Here is a 19211-nt window from a genome sequence, read left to right as displayed (position 1 = left end):
TTGTAGGAATTTCCCAACCCTCCATGTGTACGCACAGCCTGCTGAGGAGGAGCTCTGTGACTCTGGGCTCTGACCCTGCTGGCTTACTGTTCTGGCCTTGACCTTTCATTGTACGTAGCCGACGCTGATGTTTCTGTTGGCAACACAGGAGCCAGTCCATGGCCACGATCCCTAGACTCAGTACCTCCTCCTATGGTGCCGAGAGTCCACCCAGAGCTCTGACCCCCACTGCTGCCCATTGGTTTATTTCACTCAGGGTCCAGCCAGCAGCAGAAGACCCTAGACGTGGCCCAGACAGGACACAGAACTTCCTACAGTCCGTGAGATCTCCCAGTCTGACTAGTGACACCTACACACTGTTCAGCTAGAAAGGTCCTTACAGTCCAGGCTTGATATATGTATTTATATGGAACAAAGATCTACTCCAACTTGGAGTAATGTCCTAGAGAATTTACTAATGAGTTTGAGAAAAAATTTAGACAGCTTATCAAAAGAAATTCTTGGAAATCAGAATTGCTTTCAAGATCAGATGTGCCTGTAAACACTGACAAGCAATGGGCATGCCCCCCACAGGATGTACAGACTTCACTTGTCTCTCTGGTGTCAGTCAACCCACGATTTGATTTTACTAACGGAACAAAAATCAACGTCATAAAATTAATGAACACCACTGCCCACACACATTCATCCTTGAGAATCTTGGAGCTGCTGCTGTTGCCTTTTTTTTTTAAACCGTACTTTGGCTTCATACCTTTAATTCCTCTTTCAGCATGACTACTTCTTCTCTAAGATCGTCTCGTTCACTCCTTACGGAATCAAAGAACTCTTTCTGTCTCTCTAACGCCTGAGTGTGTAGTGGAGCAGAGAGAGAGAAGATAGGCACAGGTGAGCAGATGACCTCAGAAGCAGGACTAGGAAGGAGGCTTCTATGAATACTAAGGAAAACGCTGACATCAGCAAGACATTCAACAGACTGCTTAGAGACACAAACGCAGTGCAAGTGTGAAGCTTTTCATGTAGTTTACGCCAGCCAAGAAATGTCGCTGTGCATGCTCCCTGAAGGACATCGGCATTTTGAAGGATGCTCTCTTTTTCACATCCTCTCCTGGCTCAGTCTGTGGTTTCACAGCATCGTCAGGGAAGTAACAGAAGCAATGCACCCATTTCAGTGAGGGGTAAATGGAGACATGCTTAGGAACCCCCGGTGACAACTGTTTTATTTAATAGCAATTTGATTATTTCTGTATGTTGATTCTCGGTGTCTGTTGTCACAGGTAAGCATAGAGTGGTCCTGAAGCAAGCACAGAGCACGCACAGACATGCACACAAAATCCCGTGTCGGTGAGCGCATCAGAGTGAAGGCAAGGCGCAGCTTCACGATGTGAAAGCGCCGAGCTTCGCTCTAACATCTAGAGACGGCTGTCAGAGCCGTGAGGCGTGAGTTGCTGTGGTCTGGAAGCTGCCTGGCATCACGGAGCATGGCCGTTCCTTAACTAAGTGGGCTCCTTGCTGCCCAACCTGCACTGCTGAAAAGAGGCAGGTGGACCGCCTCTTTCCTTGGGGAGGGAGATGCTGACACCTCCCCGGGGAGACCCGAGGTGGGGCTTCGAGGGGTACTGCCCCTGCCGCCTGGCAGCTTCCTCAAAGCCTTTTGAGAAGGAGCCCCCATGACACCGACAGGGCGTCCCAAGAGGTCTGAGCCCCACGTGGGCCCGCCAGGTGCACTGCCTTGCCCCTCTGACCTCTGCGCCTCTGGCCACTCACAGGCAGGCCGGAGGCCCAGCGGTGTCAACAAAACGAGAATCTCCCTGGCTGGAAGTTAGCTTCCAATTTGGAGTTAACGTCCATTTGGGTGAGTTCTGCAGTCTCTCTTTTATTCATTTCGTGTCACGTGGGGGGTCGCATGCAAACTCAAACAAGCCTTTTTTGCAAACCAAAGAATCTGAAAGCGCTCAATTGCTAGGCAGGCTGCCCACTTGCACGGATGTCAGAGGCTTGGGAGTCCTACCCCTATTTTTCTGTCTTTCCACTCTATTGTTTCCTGAAGATCAGAAATCTCCCTGATATAACTCGCCTGTTTCTGCTGTAGCTGTCGGATTTCCTGAAGAATAGGGACAGACAGAAAGAGAGCAGACACAGGATTAGACAGGGAGGCACTCTGTGGCGTGGACAGCCCCGGAGCCAGCGCGCACCCCGCGGATCCCAGCGCCAGGACGGCTCACTGAGTTTGTTCTCAGGATGCTCCCCAGCTCCCAGTGCAGGAGGAAAACCTGGAGTGAAATCCTCACTGACAGGTGCGAAAGCTCTAATCAAGTTAAAAAGATTAAAAAAATCAAGCCTGTATTAATTTCCTGTTGTCACTGAACAAATAACCACACATCCAGTGGCTTCGAACAACACAGGCTTATTTTCTTACAGCTCGAGAGCTTGGAAGTTCAGAAGTCTTGCAGTGCCCCCAAGGTGTGGGCAGGCCTGGGGTCTTTTCTGGAGACCAGGGATGGGGCAGGGCGGGGACAGAATCTATTCCCCGCTTCCTTTCAGCTCCTAGGGGTGCCCACAGTTTGGCTTGTGGCCCCTCCCTCACATGGCTCTGACCTCCAACCCCGTGGTCACGTCTCCTAATCTGCCTTTGACTCTGCTTCCGTCTTACAAGGACTCTTAGCATCACACTGGGCCCACCCAGACAACACAGGATCGACTCCCATCACAAGGTCCTCAATCACATCTACAAAGTCCTCTTTGCTGTGAAACGTGACTTACAGTTCCAGGGATTAGGACGTGGACATCTTAGGGGGCCATTATTCTCTCTGCCACACGTCCCCGAACAAACCCAAAACCACCAAAGAAAGAGAATCTGCTCTAATAAAAGCAGCTGCCTCCTTATACAGGCATAGAGAATTCACCTGAAGTCAGTGTCCAAGAAAACTGATTAACTTCAGTAGTAAACCAACAAAATGCTCCCAAGTTTAAAAAAAAAAAAAAAAAAGGAAGGAAAGAAAAGAAAAAAGGGAAAAGCTACTCACCTCAAGCATTTCTTCTCTTTGCTTCAGGGCCTCTTTCACTTCGGCAAACTGAAACTGGAGTATACTGTGGGCATGCTTTTCCCTTTCAAATTCCTATAAAAGAGGAGAGGAACATTCAGGTTGCAGTGGAATCACATTTTTCTGTCCCTCTAGTTCACATTCTTATGATTGACCTTCACCTGCTACTATGTCAACACAGTTTTCAAGGCTTTTTTAATGATAGGAGCCCATTTCTCTGGATTTTCTAGGAGACACCCCTATGATTTACCATAAAATCAATGTGAGGAGCTGATGCAACTGACAGAGGCTCCTGAGTTCTCTAAGGTGAGCAGTGCCCTGGAAGGGGTCCCTCTCCAGGGTATCTGCTGAAGTCCACAGGGTTGTCTGGGCTGAAGACCTGGAGGAGCCACCATTGCAAAAGACTGGCAATAAAATTTGTAAAAGGCTGATGATAAAAATAAAAATCAGTGCAGATAGTGACTGCAGCCAACAAATTAAAAGATGCTTGCTCCTTGGAAGAAAAGCTATGATAAACCTAGACAGCATATTAAAAAGCAGAGGCATCACTTTGCCAACAAAGTCCCCAAAATCAAAGCTCTGGTTTCTCCAGTGGTCACATACAAATGTGAGAGGTGGACCACAAAGAAAGCTGAGTGCCAAAGGATTGATGCTTTCGAATTATGGTGCTGGAGAAGACTCTTGAGAGTCCCTTGGCTGAAAGGAGATCAAACCCCTTGACTAAGGAGTCCCTTAGTCAATCCTAAAGGGAATAAACCCCGAGTATTCATTGGAAAGACTGATGCTGAAGCTGAAGCTCCAATACTTTGGCCCCCTAATGCAAAGAGCCAAAAAGAATCTGATGGAAAAGACCCTGATGCTGAGAAAGACTGAAGGCAGGAGGAGAAGAGGGTGACAGAGGATGAGATGGTTGGATAGCATCACAGATGCAACGGACAGGAGTTTGAGCAAACTCTGGGAGACTGTGAAGGACAGGGAAGCCTGGCATGCTGTAGTCCATGGGGTCACTAAAGAGTCCAACACAACTTATCGTTTGACTAAACAACAACAGATAATAAAATTATCCCTGATTTTGAAATATGCCAGTGAATACTCTTTGGGATAAAAAGGGGGTAAATGTGGTCTACTTTGGCCATTTTATCTCTACTAACAGTAGATAGCCAGCTCTGTACCCTAGAGACAAAATAGGGGCAAGGGGGCATAAAGCACTCGTCAACATAAAGCCACTCCCCCAGTCCGACTCTCCCGTGTATGAAACGCACCCCCACAACTAGGCACTGCGGCTCTGCTGTCTTCTGCTCGGCTCCGTACAGTAGCACAGTCCCTAATGATGGCTTGGTGCCCAACCAGCTGCCCGTCCAACTCTTTTGCAGCCCCATGGACCGGCAGGCTCCTCTGTCCATGGCATTTCCCAGGATTTCAGGGGTAGCAGGGGACACCTTCCCTAGATGTGTTGCCTGGCTATTCTAGAAGGGACTGGACCTTAGCTCACCGTGGCATCCTGAGCACACTCATTTTCTGGAGTTCGGGGGTGACTGGACCCTCCAGACCAGGACAAGGACCTGTGTGTTGGGCTTTGCTTGGCTTGTGATACCCACTGGGGGCAATGTTCCAGGGTCACTCCACTTCTCTGGAATTAGATCTGGGGTCTCTCGGTCTACTTCCTGATGCCTGAGGGCATGCTAGGAGTATTTAGAATGTGTTAAGTACTTGTCCATCTGAGTGGGGTTCAGAATATGCTCTCTGCTCCTAAATTGTCAGTCAGTTTCAAAGGAAGCTTTCATGACATTAGGTCTCATGAAAAGTTTCTCCTTCATTTCAGCATTCAGTTATCAGGGACTTCATAGACAAAATTCTTCTTCAGCTTCTAACTCAACCACAGCAGTGAAATAAAGAGGCCTTGGAGTTGTTAATGGCACCTTGGGTTTAACTCCTGGATTTAGAGGATATTTTTGTTGTTATTTTGTCGCTAAGTCAGGTCTGAAGCTTTTGCAACCCTATGGACTGTAGCCCACCAGTCTGCTCTGTCCACGGGATTTTCCAGGCAAGAGTACTAGAGTGGGTTGCCATTTCCTTCTGCAGGGGATCTTCCCGACCCAGGGATCGAACCTGGGTCTCCTGCATTGGCAGGCAGATTCTTTACAGCTGAGCCACTGGGGAAGCCCTTTAGAGGATATAACCAGTTACAAAAAAAGATAATGACACTCACAAATTAAACTTTCTATTTATCTCAGCAACTTAGAAACTGGTCAATACTCTAGGATTTGAGAAACCAACTAATTCGAAATACGAAAATAATAATACGAAAAACAAGTATTCGTGTTCTCTGTCTCACAAAGAACAGTTAAGTCTGGCCTTTAGCAAGTCAACCTGTTGTCATTAATCTCCACACATGCTCACGCCTTTTGTTGATGTTGTAAATTAACACGTTAACTCCAGTGCCTCTTAATGAAAGCCCAAATAAGATTCTCCTCTTTTTTGAGACTGATGAAGGTGTTTAATTCTTAAATGGAGTAACTGTGTTTTTTTCCAATCAGCAGAAAACGAGTGAATATAATTTCCTTAAAATCCTTGATACTTGCAACTATTTCTCTCTGGTGTTGAGATAACAAAATAAAAATCCAGAAATAAATATTAACAGGAAAATCTTGAAGCATCTAATTATGCTTATTCAAGCATTCTGGGTCTTTTGGAGGCAGGTTTTTCCACGGTTATGATTTTACCTTACATGCAAAAAACACAAGTGTCCTCCTAGTAAAATTGTCTCTAGTTTACATATTGAAATTTTGCATATCAATATATCAAGTACCTCGGCAAAGAGCATGGTATTCTTATTCTTAGATGTTTGAGCTACCAGGGCAAGTAGAGAATGACTGTTTTTTAAAAAACTATATACACACAAATATATACATAAACATGTATATATACATATGTAACATATATGTATGTAGATACACACCACATATCAAATATATATATGTGCACACATATATCTTTTGATTCTTAAATATACCATATATATATATTCTCCAATTCTTACATATATCATATATATATTCTCCTATCCTTATATGTATCAATACCATATATATATGCATATATCCTACCATAATTACATATACCATATATATATGTGTATATATATATACATTCTCCCATTTTTACATAGACCATTTACATATATACTCTATCCTCTCATATATCATTTTCATATATTCTACCATCCTTATATATACCAAATATATGTATATAAATTCTTGCTGTTGTTTAGTCGCTAAGTCATGTCCAACTCTTTGCGACCCCATGGACTGTAGCCTGCCAGGCTCCTCTGTCCATGGGATTTCCCAGGCCAGAATACTGGAGTGGGTTGCCATTCCCTTCTCCAGGGCATCTTCCTGATCCAGGGATCAAACTCCCATCTCTTGCACTGCAGGCAGATTCTTTACCACTGAGCCACAAGAAAAGCCCTATATTTATGTGTGTGTGTATACATATGTATTGGAGAAGGGAAAGGCTACCCACTCCAGTATTCTGGCCTGGAGAATTCCAGGGACTGCATATAGTCCACAGGGTCACAAAGAGTCGGACACGACTGAGTGACTTTCACTATACATATACGTGCACACATATACATTCTCCCATCCTTGTGTGTATCACTCTGTGTATCCTCTCCCCCCTCACACACACCATCTACACACACACAGTCACTCTCCCCCTCAGGGGGGCACATACTTTGCTCTTCTCCTCGTACTGCCGCCTGGACTCGGCCAGCTGCTCTTCCAGCTCCAACAGCATGTCCTTCAGCGTGTCGACCTGGTACATGAAGTTCGTCTTCTCATTGTCTAGCTGTGCGTTGGAAACCATAGCCTTCTTATATTTCTCCTCAACTTCTGCTAGTGAGTCCTGCAGAAACCAGGTCAGGTTTTTGAAATTGTAGGAAGAAAACAAAAACACGGATCAGTTCAGCATTTTTAGCAACACCCCAAAAACTCAGCTCTAAATTCACATTTTATTTCTAGAGCAAATGAATCAGAAGAAGAAACACAGCAAGTTTTGATTGCCCAGAAAGTCCTCCTTTTAATTTGCTCAAATTCTCGAGACTTGGAAAATTAGTTATTAACTGTGTCTAGAGATGAAAGTAATTTACAGTCCTTAGGACAAGGGGGACCCCGGGTGGAAAGGGCGCTGGTCACAGAGGCAGCAGAGTTCAGCCGTGGGTTCTGAACTGGGCTGGGCTGTTCAACAGGCGCCTGACGTGACCGCTCCAGACACGTGATCAGCACCTGGGACAGTGCCAGTGTGAGGCGGGGAGGGGCGAGAGAACCCCTGCCACCAGCTGCCCACTGTCCCCATAGCAACTGAGGAACCAGGAGAGGCTTAAGGGCAATTTCACATCTGTAACCCAGAGGAAAACTCAACAAGCTCCTCAGGCCTCCCTGGGCAGGTCCTGGAAAGGCAAACGCCGTTCCTTTGAAACGACAATGAAGGAAAGAGCCTCCAAAATAAACACGCTCACACCCTGGCAGGAAGGCCACAGGGTATAGCAGCGTGTGGGTCCTGAAACACAGATCAGGGGAAGGCGACCCCAGGAGAACAGGGGGCAGCAAAGGACCCTGAGCTGCAGAATGGTGGGCACCTCTGGGTGGGGCCTGTTGGGTGCTACCCAGGGATCCATGGAGACCAGTGATGCACGCCTGCACTTGCAAACCAGGGCGAAGTTTTCAGGTGGGACCTGTGATCCCTGGGCTGCTTCCCTGGCTCCCTTCTCAGCCCCACCAGGAGTTGAAAGCCAGAATCTTAATCCCCACCCTACAGAGAGGTCACAGGGCTTCCCAGGGGGTGCCAGTGGTAAAGAACCCACCAGCAATGCAGGAGACATACTGAGATGCGGTATGGGTCGGGATGCTCCCCTGGAGGAGGGCCTGGCAACCCACTCTAGTATTCTTGCCTAGAGAATCCTGTCAACAGAGGAGCCTGGCAGGCTACAGTCCACAGGATCTCAAAGAGTTGGACATAAGTGAAGCGACTTAGTACCCACACCAAGAGAGGTCACAAACAAGCAAGTGATCAGTCACGTGGTTTGGACCCCTGGGATACTGAACTCAGACTGTTTCAGGGGTACTTTCCTGGGGATTGAAAAGGAAGGCACAGATTTACCCTCTCTCATTGCCCAGTGAAGTCAGAGAACAGCCCCTGACTCCCCACCTCACCTTCAGGGAGCGTGGCAACTCAATTTCCTGTTGGCACAACACAGTAACTCCACTTTCTAAAAGTATCGGGTATTTACTCAAATAAATTCAAGATGATACATATTCAGACATTGCTTCCATTAGTAAAATGGCTCAGGATGCAAATAATTTGTGTGTTTCAAAAAGCACAGCAACCAAACTTTCTTACTGGGAGACATCAGGTGTTTTGAGAAGCAAATTAAGATGAAGCAGTGTTTGTTATGTAAGGTCTGTATATAAGTGGAGAAAACCCCAAATCCTTCTCCAGGTGGGTTGGAAGTCTGCCATGGAGGGTACACTTCTGTGGGAAATGAGAAGGTGGTTTTAACTCGGGTGTGGTGGTGGGAGGACAGTGAGTAAAGGACATGCATCAGGAAAACGAGTTAGTAAGTTTTCCTAGTGAGTTACAATTTTCAGGTCTTGGCTTAAAAGCTGCTTTTGGGCAAACCAGGAACACGCACACCCAGGCTTCTAGCACTGCTGCCACTTTGGGGTCTGCAGTCTGGAGCCTCTTCAGAGCAAGCATGCAATCTGAAGGCTTTCTGGAGGCTTTTTACAGTTAAGTTGGGTTAATTCCATAAGCCCACGCTTCTGTAAGTTGGTACCTTCATCTCTTTCAATCCCTGCATGTATTTGCCTTCTACATCCTGAATCTGGTCCTTTAACTCATTGAGTTCCTGGGGGAAATGTCAAAAAAAGGCAAACGATGTCAAAGGGGAAAAAAAAAAAAATGGACAGAGACCACAGAGAAGGAGAGGCAGCTCCCTTATTTGGGTAGTCTTAGCAGCAATCTTCTCTTCATCTTTTTAAGTATTAAAAGAAAAATAAGATGAATTTCAATACTACAAAGATGAAAATTTCGGTGTGCCTCATATAATGTTACGCAACTTTATCAGACGTAGATGTCTTCATATATTTTGATGCAACTTTATAAAACAGGCCAACGAGCTTCTGAGAAAGGAGCAAGTTAATTTGCTCACATTTAACAGGTCATTCAAGCTCTTCTGAGATCTACGCTGTGCTACATACAGAGCAAGATACTGAAGATGGAAGCCAGCAAAGCCTTGCCCCAACCCTTATGGAGCGCCAGGCCTCTGCCTTCCTGCCCGGTCCACCCCCACATTCCTGGGGGCTGGTATCCGGTATGAGCTGGAATCTCAGTAAATCCTTGTTGATCAAGGGGATGAGGCTCACGAGCCAATCACAGAGATGGAGTATGACTGCGGCAAACACTACCTCAAGGCAGGGAAGGACGCCCCAGGCTGCAGGAGGCCGAGGAGGGGTGGTTCGGGGGTGGGGACATTTCAGGAAGAGCGATTGGAAACTGTTTTAGAAAGCAGGGGAGCTGGAAGGGGTCTGCCGGGAAGCTGGTCCCCCGCCAGCCCCAATGCTCTGGGCTCCCTGGCAAATGACACCCCGCGGTTCAGACAGCAGCAGGGGTGGCTGGTTCTCTCGCAGCCAGCTTTCATTACTAGAAAGCGTGTCCATAAACGAGGCCAAACCTGACCTGGAAGCACCTCGCTGGCCTTGGCTCTGTCTCCAGTGGACACGAGGTCTGGTGACTCAGCCTTCCCTAGGCCCGGCCTCCAGACGGGGCATCCCCCGTTGCTTTGACAAGCAGAGGCCATTTCTCTGTCACACGCTCAGTGTTGAGATGTAACAGAGAACAATGTACACATTCCAGTGGGAGGAGGAAAAAATCACTAAAATGCCGTGCCAGGGTCGACTGGAAGCCAGTTACAGTGGGGGAGGGAGGGCGTGTTGCAGGCAGAGGGCGCGGGTGCTCCAAGGGCAGGGTGGGACCCCGGGAGTGGTAAGGACTCTGTGACCAGCACCTTCCAGCGCTGAGGACGGAGTGTCTGTGCCTGTCCTGTGTGCAGAGGGGGCTGAGCGCCTCTGGGCAGCGTGGTACGGGCTCCCGCCCAGCTGTACCCGGGAAGCTGAGGAATCCCAGCACAGGTGAGCCCCGCCGGGGCAGGGAAGTCAGGGGTGGCTCCCTGCAGGACACCAGAACTGGGCTGGACCCGGCTGTTACTGGAACACGGAGCTTAGGGGAGCCAGGGAAGACCTAACCGAGAAGAAGAGCTGGGAATCTACAAACTCGATCTTGTTTTATTTCAAGACTCCTTTCCGGTTTCTCTGGCTCAAGAGTTAAGCAGAGAACCTTACCTTGATCTCCCGGATGGAAGCCTCGGTGTCAATGGAGATGGAGGTGTCCCCGCTGCCCCTCCGAGAGGAAGTCCCCCCCAGGGAGGCCAGTGTGGCTGCAGACAGGCCAGGCAGGCTGCGAGACCCCTGTAACGTGGCAAAGAGCAATGGGATTTCAGCCAAAACCAGAACAGCTTCTCAGTCTACCAGGATGGTTCCCTTACTTGGAATCAGTCTCCAAATTGGAAAATCTTTGCTGAGTTTATGGCGAGCCACAAAGAGAGGGGCCTCATCTCAAGGGGCCTCGTGAATGCTGGAGGTTGTCTGGATTAACTGTGAGCTCCACGCCTGGGCCCATCACTGAATTCCTTCACTGTTCTGCAAGATTTAAACACGCACCGGGAAGGGACCCCCAAAGGTGGTGATGCTGGCTGGGGAGTCATTCTTTACTCAAGATCAAGCAATACATTTTCTGGTCAGTTTCACGCATAAATTTGGGGGCCCTCTGGTTTCTACATGACATCATATAAAGAAATCCTCTACCTTTTCAGTGAAGTCTTTCTCTGGTCTCTCTTCAACCTGGAGGAGAAAATGGACACGTTAAATATGGAAACACATTAAACGGAGAATCTGGATTTAGGGGGAAAGAGAATAATAAGGTAAAGCACTGGCTTCTCTTGTGATTCAAACACTAGGTGCCATGAAACTCGCGGACACTCTTGGTGCCACACGGTGGCCTGTGGGCAGCTCACAGTGCCTGGCTGAGGTCCGTTGTGTGGTTTTTCAACTTTCACAGTTTCCACAGGAAGGTGACTTGTGAATGATCTGAATCTGAACAGGTTGATTTGACAGGTTTTTCTACACTGCGCGCAGAGCCGAGTGTAGACGGGATGGCACCAGCCTCATTCACCCACCGCAGGCACTGTGATCAGAACGTGAGGATGTATCCAGGGCTCCAGGGGCTGGAAGACGCAACCATGCAGGGTTTTACTTTTGGCTATCACTAACCTTGGCCTCCGAGCAAGAGAAAGCAGTGGAGACAATGGTTGTAATTTTTCCACTGCTCATGACTAACTGAGTCATGACCTACTCTTTGCAACACTATGGACTATAGTCTACCAGGCTCCTCTGTCCTTGGAATTTTCTGGGCAAGAATACTGGAGTGCTTTGCCATTTCCTCCTCTAGGGGACCTTCTCAACCTAGGGATTGAACCCACATCTCCTGTGTCTCCTGCATTGGCAGGCAGATTCTTTACCAGTGAGCCACCTGGGAAGCCCCTACTGTAGAGCATAGGGAACTGAACTGTATTCAATATTTTTGGAAAAGAACATGAAAAAGAACATATATATATATATATATGTATATATATATAAAACAATCACTTTTCTGTACAGCAGAAATTAACACAACAGTGTAAATCAACTACACTTCAATAAAGTTTTTTTTAAAAATAAGAAAACAAGCTTATAGTTACCAAAAGGGAAATGTGGTTGGTAGGAATAAATTAGGAGGTTGGGATTAACACACACACAGACTACTATATACAAAATGGATAACAAGTATCTACTGTATAGCACAGGGACCTATACTCAGTACCTTATAATAACCTATAAGGGAAAAGAATCTGAAAAAAAATATGCATATATAACTGAATCACTTTGTTGTACAGCAGAAATTAACACAACAATGTAAATCTATGATTTTTTTCCAGTAGTCATGTACGGATGTGAGAGTTGGACCATAGGAAGGCTAAGCACTGAAGAATGGATGCTTTTGAACTGTGGTATTGGAGAAGACCCTTGAGAGTATCTTGGACTGCAAGGAGATCCAACCCGTCCAACCTAAAGGAAATCAACCCTGAATCTTCACTGGAAGGACTGATGCTGAAGCTGAAGCTCCAGTACTTTGGCCACCTGATATGAAGAGCCAATTCATTAGAAAAGACCCTGATGCTGGGAAGGATTGAAGGCAGGGGGAGAAGGGGATGACAGAGGACGAGATGGTTGGATGGCATCACTGACTCGATGGACGTGAGTCTGAGCAAGCTCCAGGAGATGGTGAAGGACAGGGAAGCCTGGGGGCTGCAGTCCACGGGGTCACAAGCGACTGAACTAGTGTGCTGCCGCTGCAGCCCCTCGAGTTGCCACCAGGTGGCAGCCTGTGTCGCGTGGAGGAGGACGTGCCCAGGGAGCCTTGGTGGGGCAGGGCACCTCTGACCACCCCTAAAAAAGGAACAGCCAAGCAAGGAACCCCAACAGTGAGTTTAAGTTGACATAAAGCACAGCACTTTATCTTTGAAAGTAATATACAAAGAAACAGAATAAACAGATGGAGGGCTTTCAAATACTGTCGTGGCTGCTGCACAAAGTGACCCAGAGGATGTTGTGGGCAATACACACCCCAACGCGCTGCAGCCGTGGCCGCCTGGGACCCGGGACAAGCCACGGGGCTCTGCGGACTTCACCTCCTCGTCCCAGACAGGACAGCGGCACCATGGATCTTGCAGCCTATTAACTCTCTTCTTCTCATTTACTGAGCAATACTAAACACCTTAGGTGGACGTGAAAACGTCACAGGAACAGGCTTTTGAAATATGCAAATCACAAAAGAGTGTACACAAGGGCATCTTTTAAAATCTAAGAGAGAACAAACATATGGACACCAAGGAAGGAGAGGGGGTGGGAAGAATTGGGAGACTGAGACTGACGTACATACACTCACGCACACTACTACTGTGCCCCATCGCTTCATGGGAAGCAGGTGGGGAAACAGTGGAAACTGTGATCACGCACACTACTACTGTGCCCCATGGCTTCATGGGAAGCAGGTGGGGAAACAGTGGAAACTGTGATCACGCACACTACTACTGTGCCCCATGGCTTCATGGGAAGCAGGTGGGGAAACAGTGGAAACTGTGAAAGACTTTATTTTTGGGGTTTCAAAATCACTGCAGATGGTGACTGCAGCCATAAAATTAAAAGACACTTGCTCCTTGGAAGGAAAGTTATGACCAACCTAGATAGCACACTAAAAAGCAGAGACATCACTTTGCCAACAAAGGTCTGTCTAGTCAAGGCTATGGTTTTTCCAGTGGTCATGTATGGATGTGAGAGTTGGACTGTGAAGAAAGCTCAGCACTGAATAGTTGATGTTTTTGAACTGTGGTGTTGGAGAAGACTCTTGAAGAAGTCCCTTGGACTGCAAGGAGATCCAACCAGTCCATTCTAAAGGAGATCAGTCCTGGGTGTTCATTGGAAGGACTGATGTTGAAGCTGAAACTCCAATACTTTGGCCACCTGATGTGAAGAGCTGACTCAATGGAAAAGACCCTGATGCTGGGAAAGACTGAAGGCAGGAGGAGAAGGGGACGACAGAGGATGAGATGGCTGGATGGCATCACTGACTCGATGGACGTGGGTTTGGGTAGACACCAGGAGTTGGTGATGGACAGGGAGGCCTGGCGTGCTGCAGTTCATGGGGTCACAAAGAGACATGACTGAGCAACTGAACTGAACTGAACACTACTCTGTGAACTGATGAGAACCTATTGCAGAGAACAGAGAACTCTACTCAGTGCTGTGACCTAAACACGAAGGAAATCCACCCCCCAAAAAGGAGCTATAGTCATAGCTGATTCACCATGCTGTACAGCAGAAACTCATACAACATTGTAAAGCGACAGCATTTCAACAACAATTTAAAAAAATCTTTGGGAGATAATCACTTCGGAAAAATTTCTTTGACATTTTAAATTATGTCAACTCTCCCTTCGCTGGTGGCTCAGACAGTAAAGAACCTGCCTGTAACACAGGAGACCTGGCTTCCATCCCTGAGTTGGGAAGATCCCCTGGAGAAGGGAATGTCTACCCACTCCAGTATTCTTGTCTGGAGAGTCCCACGGACAGAGTAGCCCAGCAAGCTACAGTCCCTAGGGTCTCAAAGAGGTGGACATGACTGAGTGACTAATGCTTTCACTTTTTCCTTTCAAAAACAAAAGCTTAAAGTAGCACTTTAAATATTTTATTAATTCCAACCTTCTAAAATGGTGTCTAAGTGAGCTTACTATGTAGGCTCACTTAAGTATCACGTCTGGTGAGGTTTTAAATTCCAGGTTTGGCATATCACCACCTGACTTGCCCACCTTCCTGGAGACAGAGCCCAGTATGTAGGCGCAGGGCAACCCGAGTCAACGGTTTGGGGACAAAGGAACTTCTCCTCATGGTGTCCAGACCCCAGGCAGGAAACGGGACCACAGACAGAAGCAGGTCACCACAGGTTCCCTCTCGAGAAACCAGCGGACAGCAGTGAACACTGCTCAGACAACACCCCTCAAACGTAAACAGCAGTGGAGCCTACCATTAGACTGGAGACTTCTGGTTTTCAATCCAATAATATTGACCTCATCCGGATGACTCGTCCTTCAACTATTGTATTCATAATTCAAGACCTGTTTTTTCCACCCGGTTCCTGCCCTCACCTCTTTACAAGACTTGAACGTGAGTCACTACAGCCTTCTGTTTTCCTGGCTCATAGGGGGCCGAGGTTCCTGTTCACCAGTCATGCTTCTCTGTGAGCACAGCAGCCCGTGAAGCTGGGCTGTGTGCAGGACACCCCGAGGATGCTTCAGAGCCCTGGCAGCTCTGCTGGGTCTGCGCGGGGCCCTGAGGCATGGGGGACACGGCTGCACTGGCCCCTCCAGGCTGGGTCACCTGGCCTGCTGAGTCCAGCTCTCCAGAAGCACCCTCTCCCCCCGCTCACCCCCACCTCAGAGCCTGTGCTCTGAGTTCTATCCTGCATCTTGCCCACTTGCTGAGGTCTGCCTTCCCGGCCTGTGCGTCCCTGCCGGGGACAGGTATATGTCCTTACCCTGCAGCCCTGTGCCGGGAACATTCGATAAACACAGCTGAATGAACAGACCCCAACTTCCTCAAGAGGAAGACTCTGGGCTCGTCAGAGAAGGAAACACAGCTGGCCTACAGAATGTGACAGTGAGCATGAGGTCCAGGAGCGTGTGCCTCCCGAGACGGGGCGGGGGTCCTCTCTGCTCCCCCTGAGGCTGGAGGACCGGCGGCTGGGGCACCCTTGGGATGCGGAGGCACCTCTGTTTTCTCAAAGTGGGACAGGCTGTCGCCTCCCTCATTCTGGTTACTGTTGCTTTGGATGGCGTTCCCCTCGCCCACCCCCCAGGGCACCAGCCTGCCACCCGCACTTAGAGCTGCCCCTGCATGGCTCATGCTTCCTTCCTGTCCCCTGCCCTGGCTCATGCCACCCTCCTGGGACCATATTCCTGCTGGATCACAGCTGGGGACATTCCCCATGAGCCATGGTGGACAACACTCCCACCCCTGGAAAATTCACCCCGGGAGAAGCAGGTTCAAATCTCTTCTTGTTTTTATGTTTCAAGCGTTATCAATTACCCGTCTTTCCAAGTGGAGCTCAGGCATGTATGCCTGGCCAGGTGTCCCCAGGCAGGAATGAGAGCTGTGAACTTTAGCCTGGGTTCTTGGAATCCCTCCTCCCTTCCTGCCCTGCGTCCCTCTGAGAGGCCAGGTGGGGACAGTCGGTCACCCCTAGGGTCCTCTCCCTGGGGCCCCGCCTGCCCCGCAGCTCCTCCCTGCCAGGCAGGAGCGCCAGAGGAGTCTGAGCACAAGTTTCCTGGCCTCTTTCCAGTCAACGCGGCCAACTACACCCACTTATACTCTGCCAGTCTCCCAAGCCCAAAATACAAACACCCACCCCTTTCCAGTGCTGGGACCGCCCAGAACTCAGAAAATAGAAACGAGCCAATTCCAAGGAAGAGACTGAGCTCTGGAAGCACAGAGCCAAGGGCTAGCTCAGCTGCATCCTACAGACTCTCTGCAGAGGCCAAGGGTGCTGCCCATGTTCTGGCTTTCCCATGGCCAAGAGCCACTGTAACCACATGCCCTGGGGAACCGCCCCGCACAGCCAGAGTGTCTCTGCTGCCTGAGGGCCTCATACAGAGGCGTCCTCAGCTCTGAGGTCCCCCCGCATCGTGAGGGCCCAGATGCTGGCCTTTGCTCACTGACTGTGCCAACCTGAGTCAGTGACCTTTATGAGTGAGCAGATGACTCAGGGGAGAGCGGAGACTGGACCGATGACCTGTGTGCAGTGAACTCAAGGTTCAGCTCAGTCAAGTCCCTGGGAGTCTTGCAAACCCAGGGCTCTCAAGGGACCAAGAGGCGGTGGGGCAGGCATGGCTAGCGTCCCAGTTACAAAGAGACATCCAACTCTCGTTATCAGGCCCCAGGGGCACCAGCCAGGTGAACGTTCACCTCTCTTGCGTCCACTAAACCCATATTCTGAGTAAACTGTTCTCAGGTTTAGGAAGCAGATGACAGAGGAACTTGTTTCTGGTTTCCATCTCTTGGGGCTTCCCTGATAGCTCAGTTGGTAAAGAATCCGCCTGCAATGCAGGAGACCTGGGTTCAATTCCTGATTGGGGAAGCTCCCCTGGAGAAGGGAAAGGCTACCCACTCCAGTATTCTTGGGATTCCCTGGTGGCTCAGCTGGAAAAGAATCAGCCTGCAGTGCCGGAGAACTGGGTTCGATCTCTGCATTAGGAAGATCCCCCAGAGAAGGGAAAGGCTACCCACTCCAGTGTTCTGGCCTGGAGAATTCCATGGACTGTGTAGTCCACAGGATCACAAATAGTTGGACACGACTGAGCAACTTTCATTGTCGGCCTAGGGTCTGGGGAGCTTGACTGAGCTGCTACTCTGTGGCTTCATCCTGAAGCCCAAATAAACCCAAAATGGCCAGACCAGCACTGTTCACAGCTGCCTGTCCCCCTGAGCCGTGCTGGGCAGGGCACTGGTGTGGAATCAGACCTCAGCCTCTTCTGACAACTGTGAACTTTCATTTTTCCCAAAAGGTGAGCACAAGAGAGTATTACACCTGACGATGAGTGTCTTCACACTAGAGTCATCGTGCAAAACGCGACTCCTGCCAGTCGAAGGTTTCCGGACCGCGTGTGTCTGAAACTTGACTGTGGGCCCAAAGGTGCAGGCGGGCCGGCCCCCGCAGGTGCGGGCTGCTGCCCGTGGAGCCCAAGTTCACAAGCGCTGCCCCTCGCTCACGCCTGTCACATCAGGAGAAGCGCCCTCCAGGTCTGAGCACTGTGCTCACGCGCACTGAGCAGCTCAAAGTCTTCCTGTCCTGGCCTGACGGGTCCTGGGTGCAGGAGTAAGCAGGGGGCTTTGTGGGGTGTCCGTCACCCCATGTCCCCTCTGCCCCACCTCAGCACGGTCAGGACATGACGGTCAGGATGGGGGGATGGGGGGCTCACAGAGGGGGCAGCCTTCATTTCCACAGAGAAACAGGCTCTTCTGTTCTAACACTCAGCTTCCTTATCTGCCTTCTGCTTCTGCACCCTCGATATGCAAATGGTGGAGCAAGCATTCCTATCAGGAAAGTACCCGTACAGCCCAGTGAGGGACGCCTCTGGCCTTGGCCTTGGCAGCAGGCAGAGCCAGGCAGGCGTGGGGGTACGGAGGTCCCCGACTCAGCAACACAGGCTCCGTCTGCAAAAGCGATCCCTTGCTGCTCCCCCAGGAGCTGCAGACAAGCTGCACAGGGTGAGAAACCTCCTGGCTTTCAAAGGCGGCATCTGGTTTAAAAACAAAGCAGCAACGCCCACAGGCGCACCTGGGCAAGGAGTGACTCACCCCCACGTCTCTTCTTGATGACCAGGAAGACTTCCTAAACTTTAGACAGCTAACAGCAGGGTTGTGTGAGTGTTAAGAGCCTCAGTCAAGCTCCTCTAGGATGCAGGGGTGAGGAAAGAGGCCAGCTTTGCCAATCTGCGCCTCTTCCGCCCAGGGTCTGTCGGGAGGGGCCCCGGCCCTCGGTGTGGCAGCCCCGGCCCCTGCCCACTGAACGCCCTTCCCCTGGTCACCGTGTCAGCCCCCACCCTACATGTCCCCCGGACAAAAGTGGCCTGCCAGTCACCTGTGGTCAAAAGAACAACACAGTGGCCTCCTACAAACCATCAGATGCGGTGACGCTGTCTAAAATTCGCAAGACCGGGGGAGACATACAACAACGAGACTTGAGTGACGGGGGACTAGATGGCAGAGCCCCTGTTCTGAGGGGCCCTGGGGTCACCTCGTGCACAGTGACGGACAGCAGAGTAGCTCTGAGGTCGGCCTCCCAGGCTCTGAGCAGAGGACCAGGGTGTCGAGGGGGATGGAGCAGGGCCTGGGTGCGGGCACTCACTCCACCCTAAAAACTGTCAGGTCCAAGAATGGACAACGTTCCAAACAGAGGTTAAAGGTGAATCCTCCAATCTAAAAAAGTGGTACAAACGACCTTATGTACAAAGCAGAAGCAGACTCACAGATGTGGAATACAAGCCTTTGGTTACTGGCGGGGAAAGCTGGGCAGAGGGATAAACTGCGAGTTTGGGCCTGGCATATACACACCACTACCCATGACACAGATAACTGACAAGGACCTCCTGTGGAGCACAGGGACTCCACTCGACACTGCGTAATGACCTTATGGGAAGAATCTAACAAAGAGCAGATACATGTATACGCGTAACTGGTTCACTTTGCTGTGCAGCAGAAACGGACACCACATCGTAAACCAACTGTACTCTAATAAAAGTTAAAAAAAAAGTTAACTGGGACAAATAAAAAAAAATAAAAGAGTGAATCCTTCCCATTTTTAAATCGTAAAAAACAACACATCCATGCACCCGGCTGCCTTTCTTCCCCACCACACAAAGCTCCCCTTCCCGGGAAGGCCTGTCAGTGGCTTCCGAGACGGTCC

The 19211-nt window shown here is 49.5% G+C and overlaps 1 protein-coding gene across 50 annotated transcripts in view; it reads right to left on the bottom strand.

Annotated features, from left to right (window-relative positions):
- The window catches only part of LRRFIP1 (LRR binding FLII interacting protein 1), a 161687-nt gene that overhangs the window by 18774 nt on the left and 123702 nt on the right, over nucleotides 1–19211 (bottom strand). For 34 of the 50 annotated variants that reach the window (XM_027538063.1, XM_027538013.1, XM_027538017.1 and 31 more), the window contains 7 exons: nucleotides 10961–10996; nucleotides 10439–10564; nucleotides 8875–8946; nucleotides 6774–6944; nucleotides 3024–3116; nucleotides 2009–2101; nucleotides 752–844 (listed from right to left, as the gene is read on the bottom strand). In XM_027538063.1, the coding sequence (XP_027393864.1) occupies nucleotides 752–844; nucleotides 2009–2101; nucleotides 3024–3116; nucleotides 6774–6944; nucleotides 8875–8946; nucleotides 10439–10564; nucleotides 10961–10996 (684 nt within the window). Of the gene's footprint in view, nucleotides 1–751; nucleotides 845–2008; nucleotides 2102–3023; nucleotides 3117–6773; nucleotides 6945–7188; nucleotides 7339–8874; nucleotides 8947–10438; nucleotides 10565–10960; nucleotides 10997–19211 lie in introns of those variants that run through there. The other 16 variants (XM_027538059.1, XM_027538057.1, XM_027538033.1 and 13 more) reach the window with 4 other exon arrangements.

This window comes from Bos indicus x Bos taurus, chromosome 3 (genome assembly GCF_003369695.1).
Source record: "Bos indicus x Bos taurus breed Angus x Brahman F1 hybrid chromosome 3, Bos_hybrid_MaternalHap_v2.0, whole genome shotgun sequence".
Lineage (NCBI taxonomy): Eukaryota > Metazoa > Chordata > Mammalia > Artiodactyla > Bovidae > Bos > Bos indicus x Bos taurus.
Note: the sequence above shows the minus strand (reverse complement) of the source record. Positions and strands in the feature narration are given on the sequence as shown.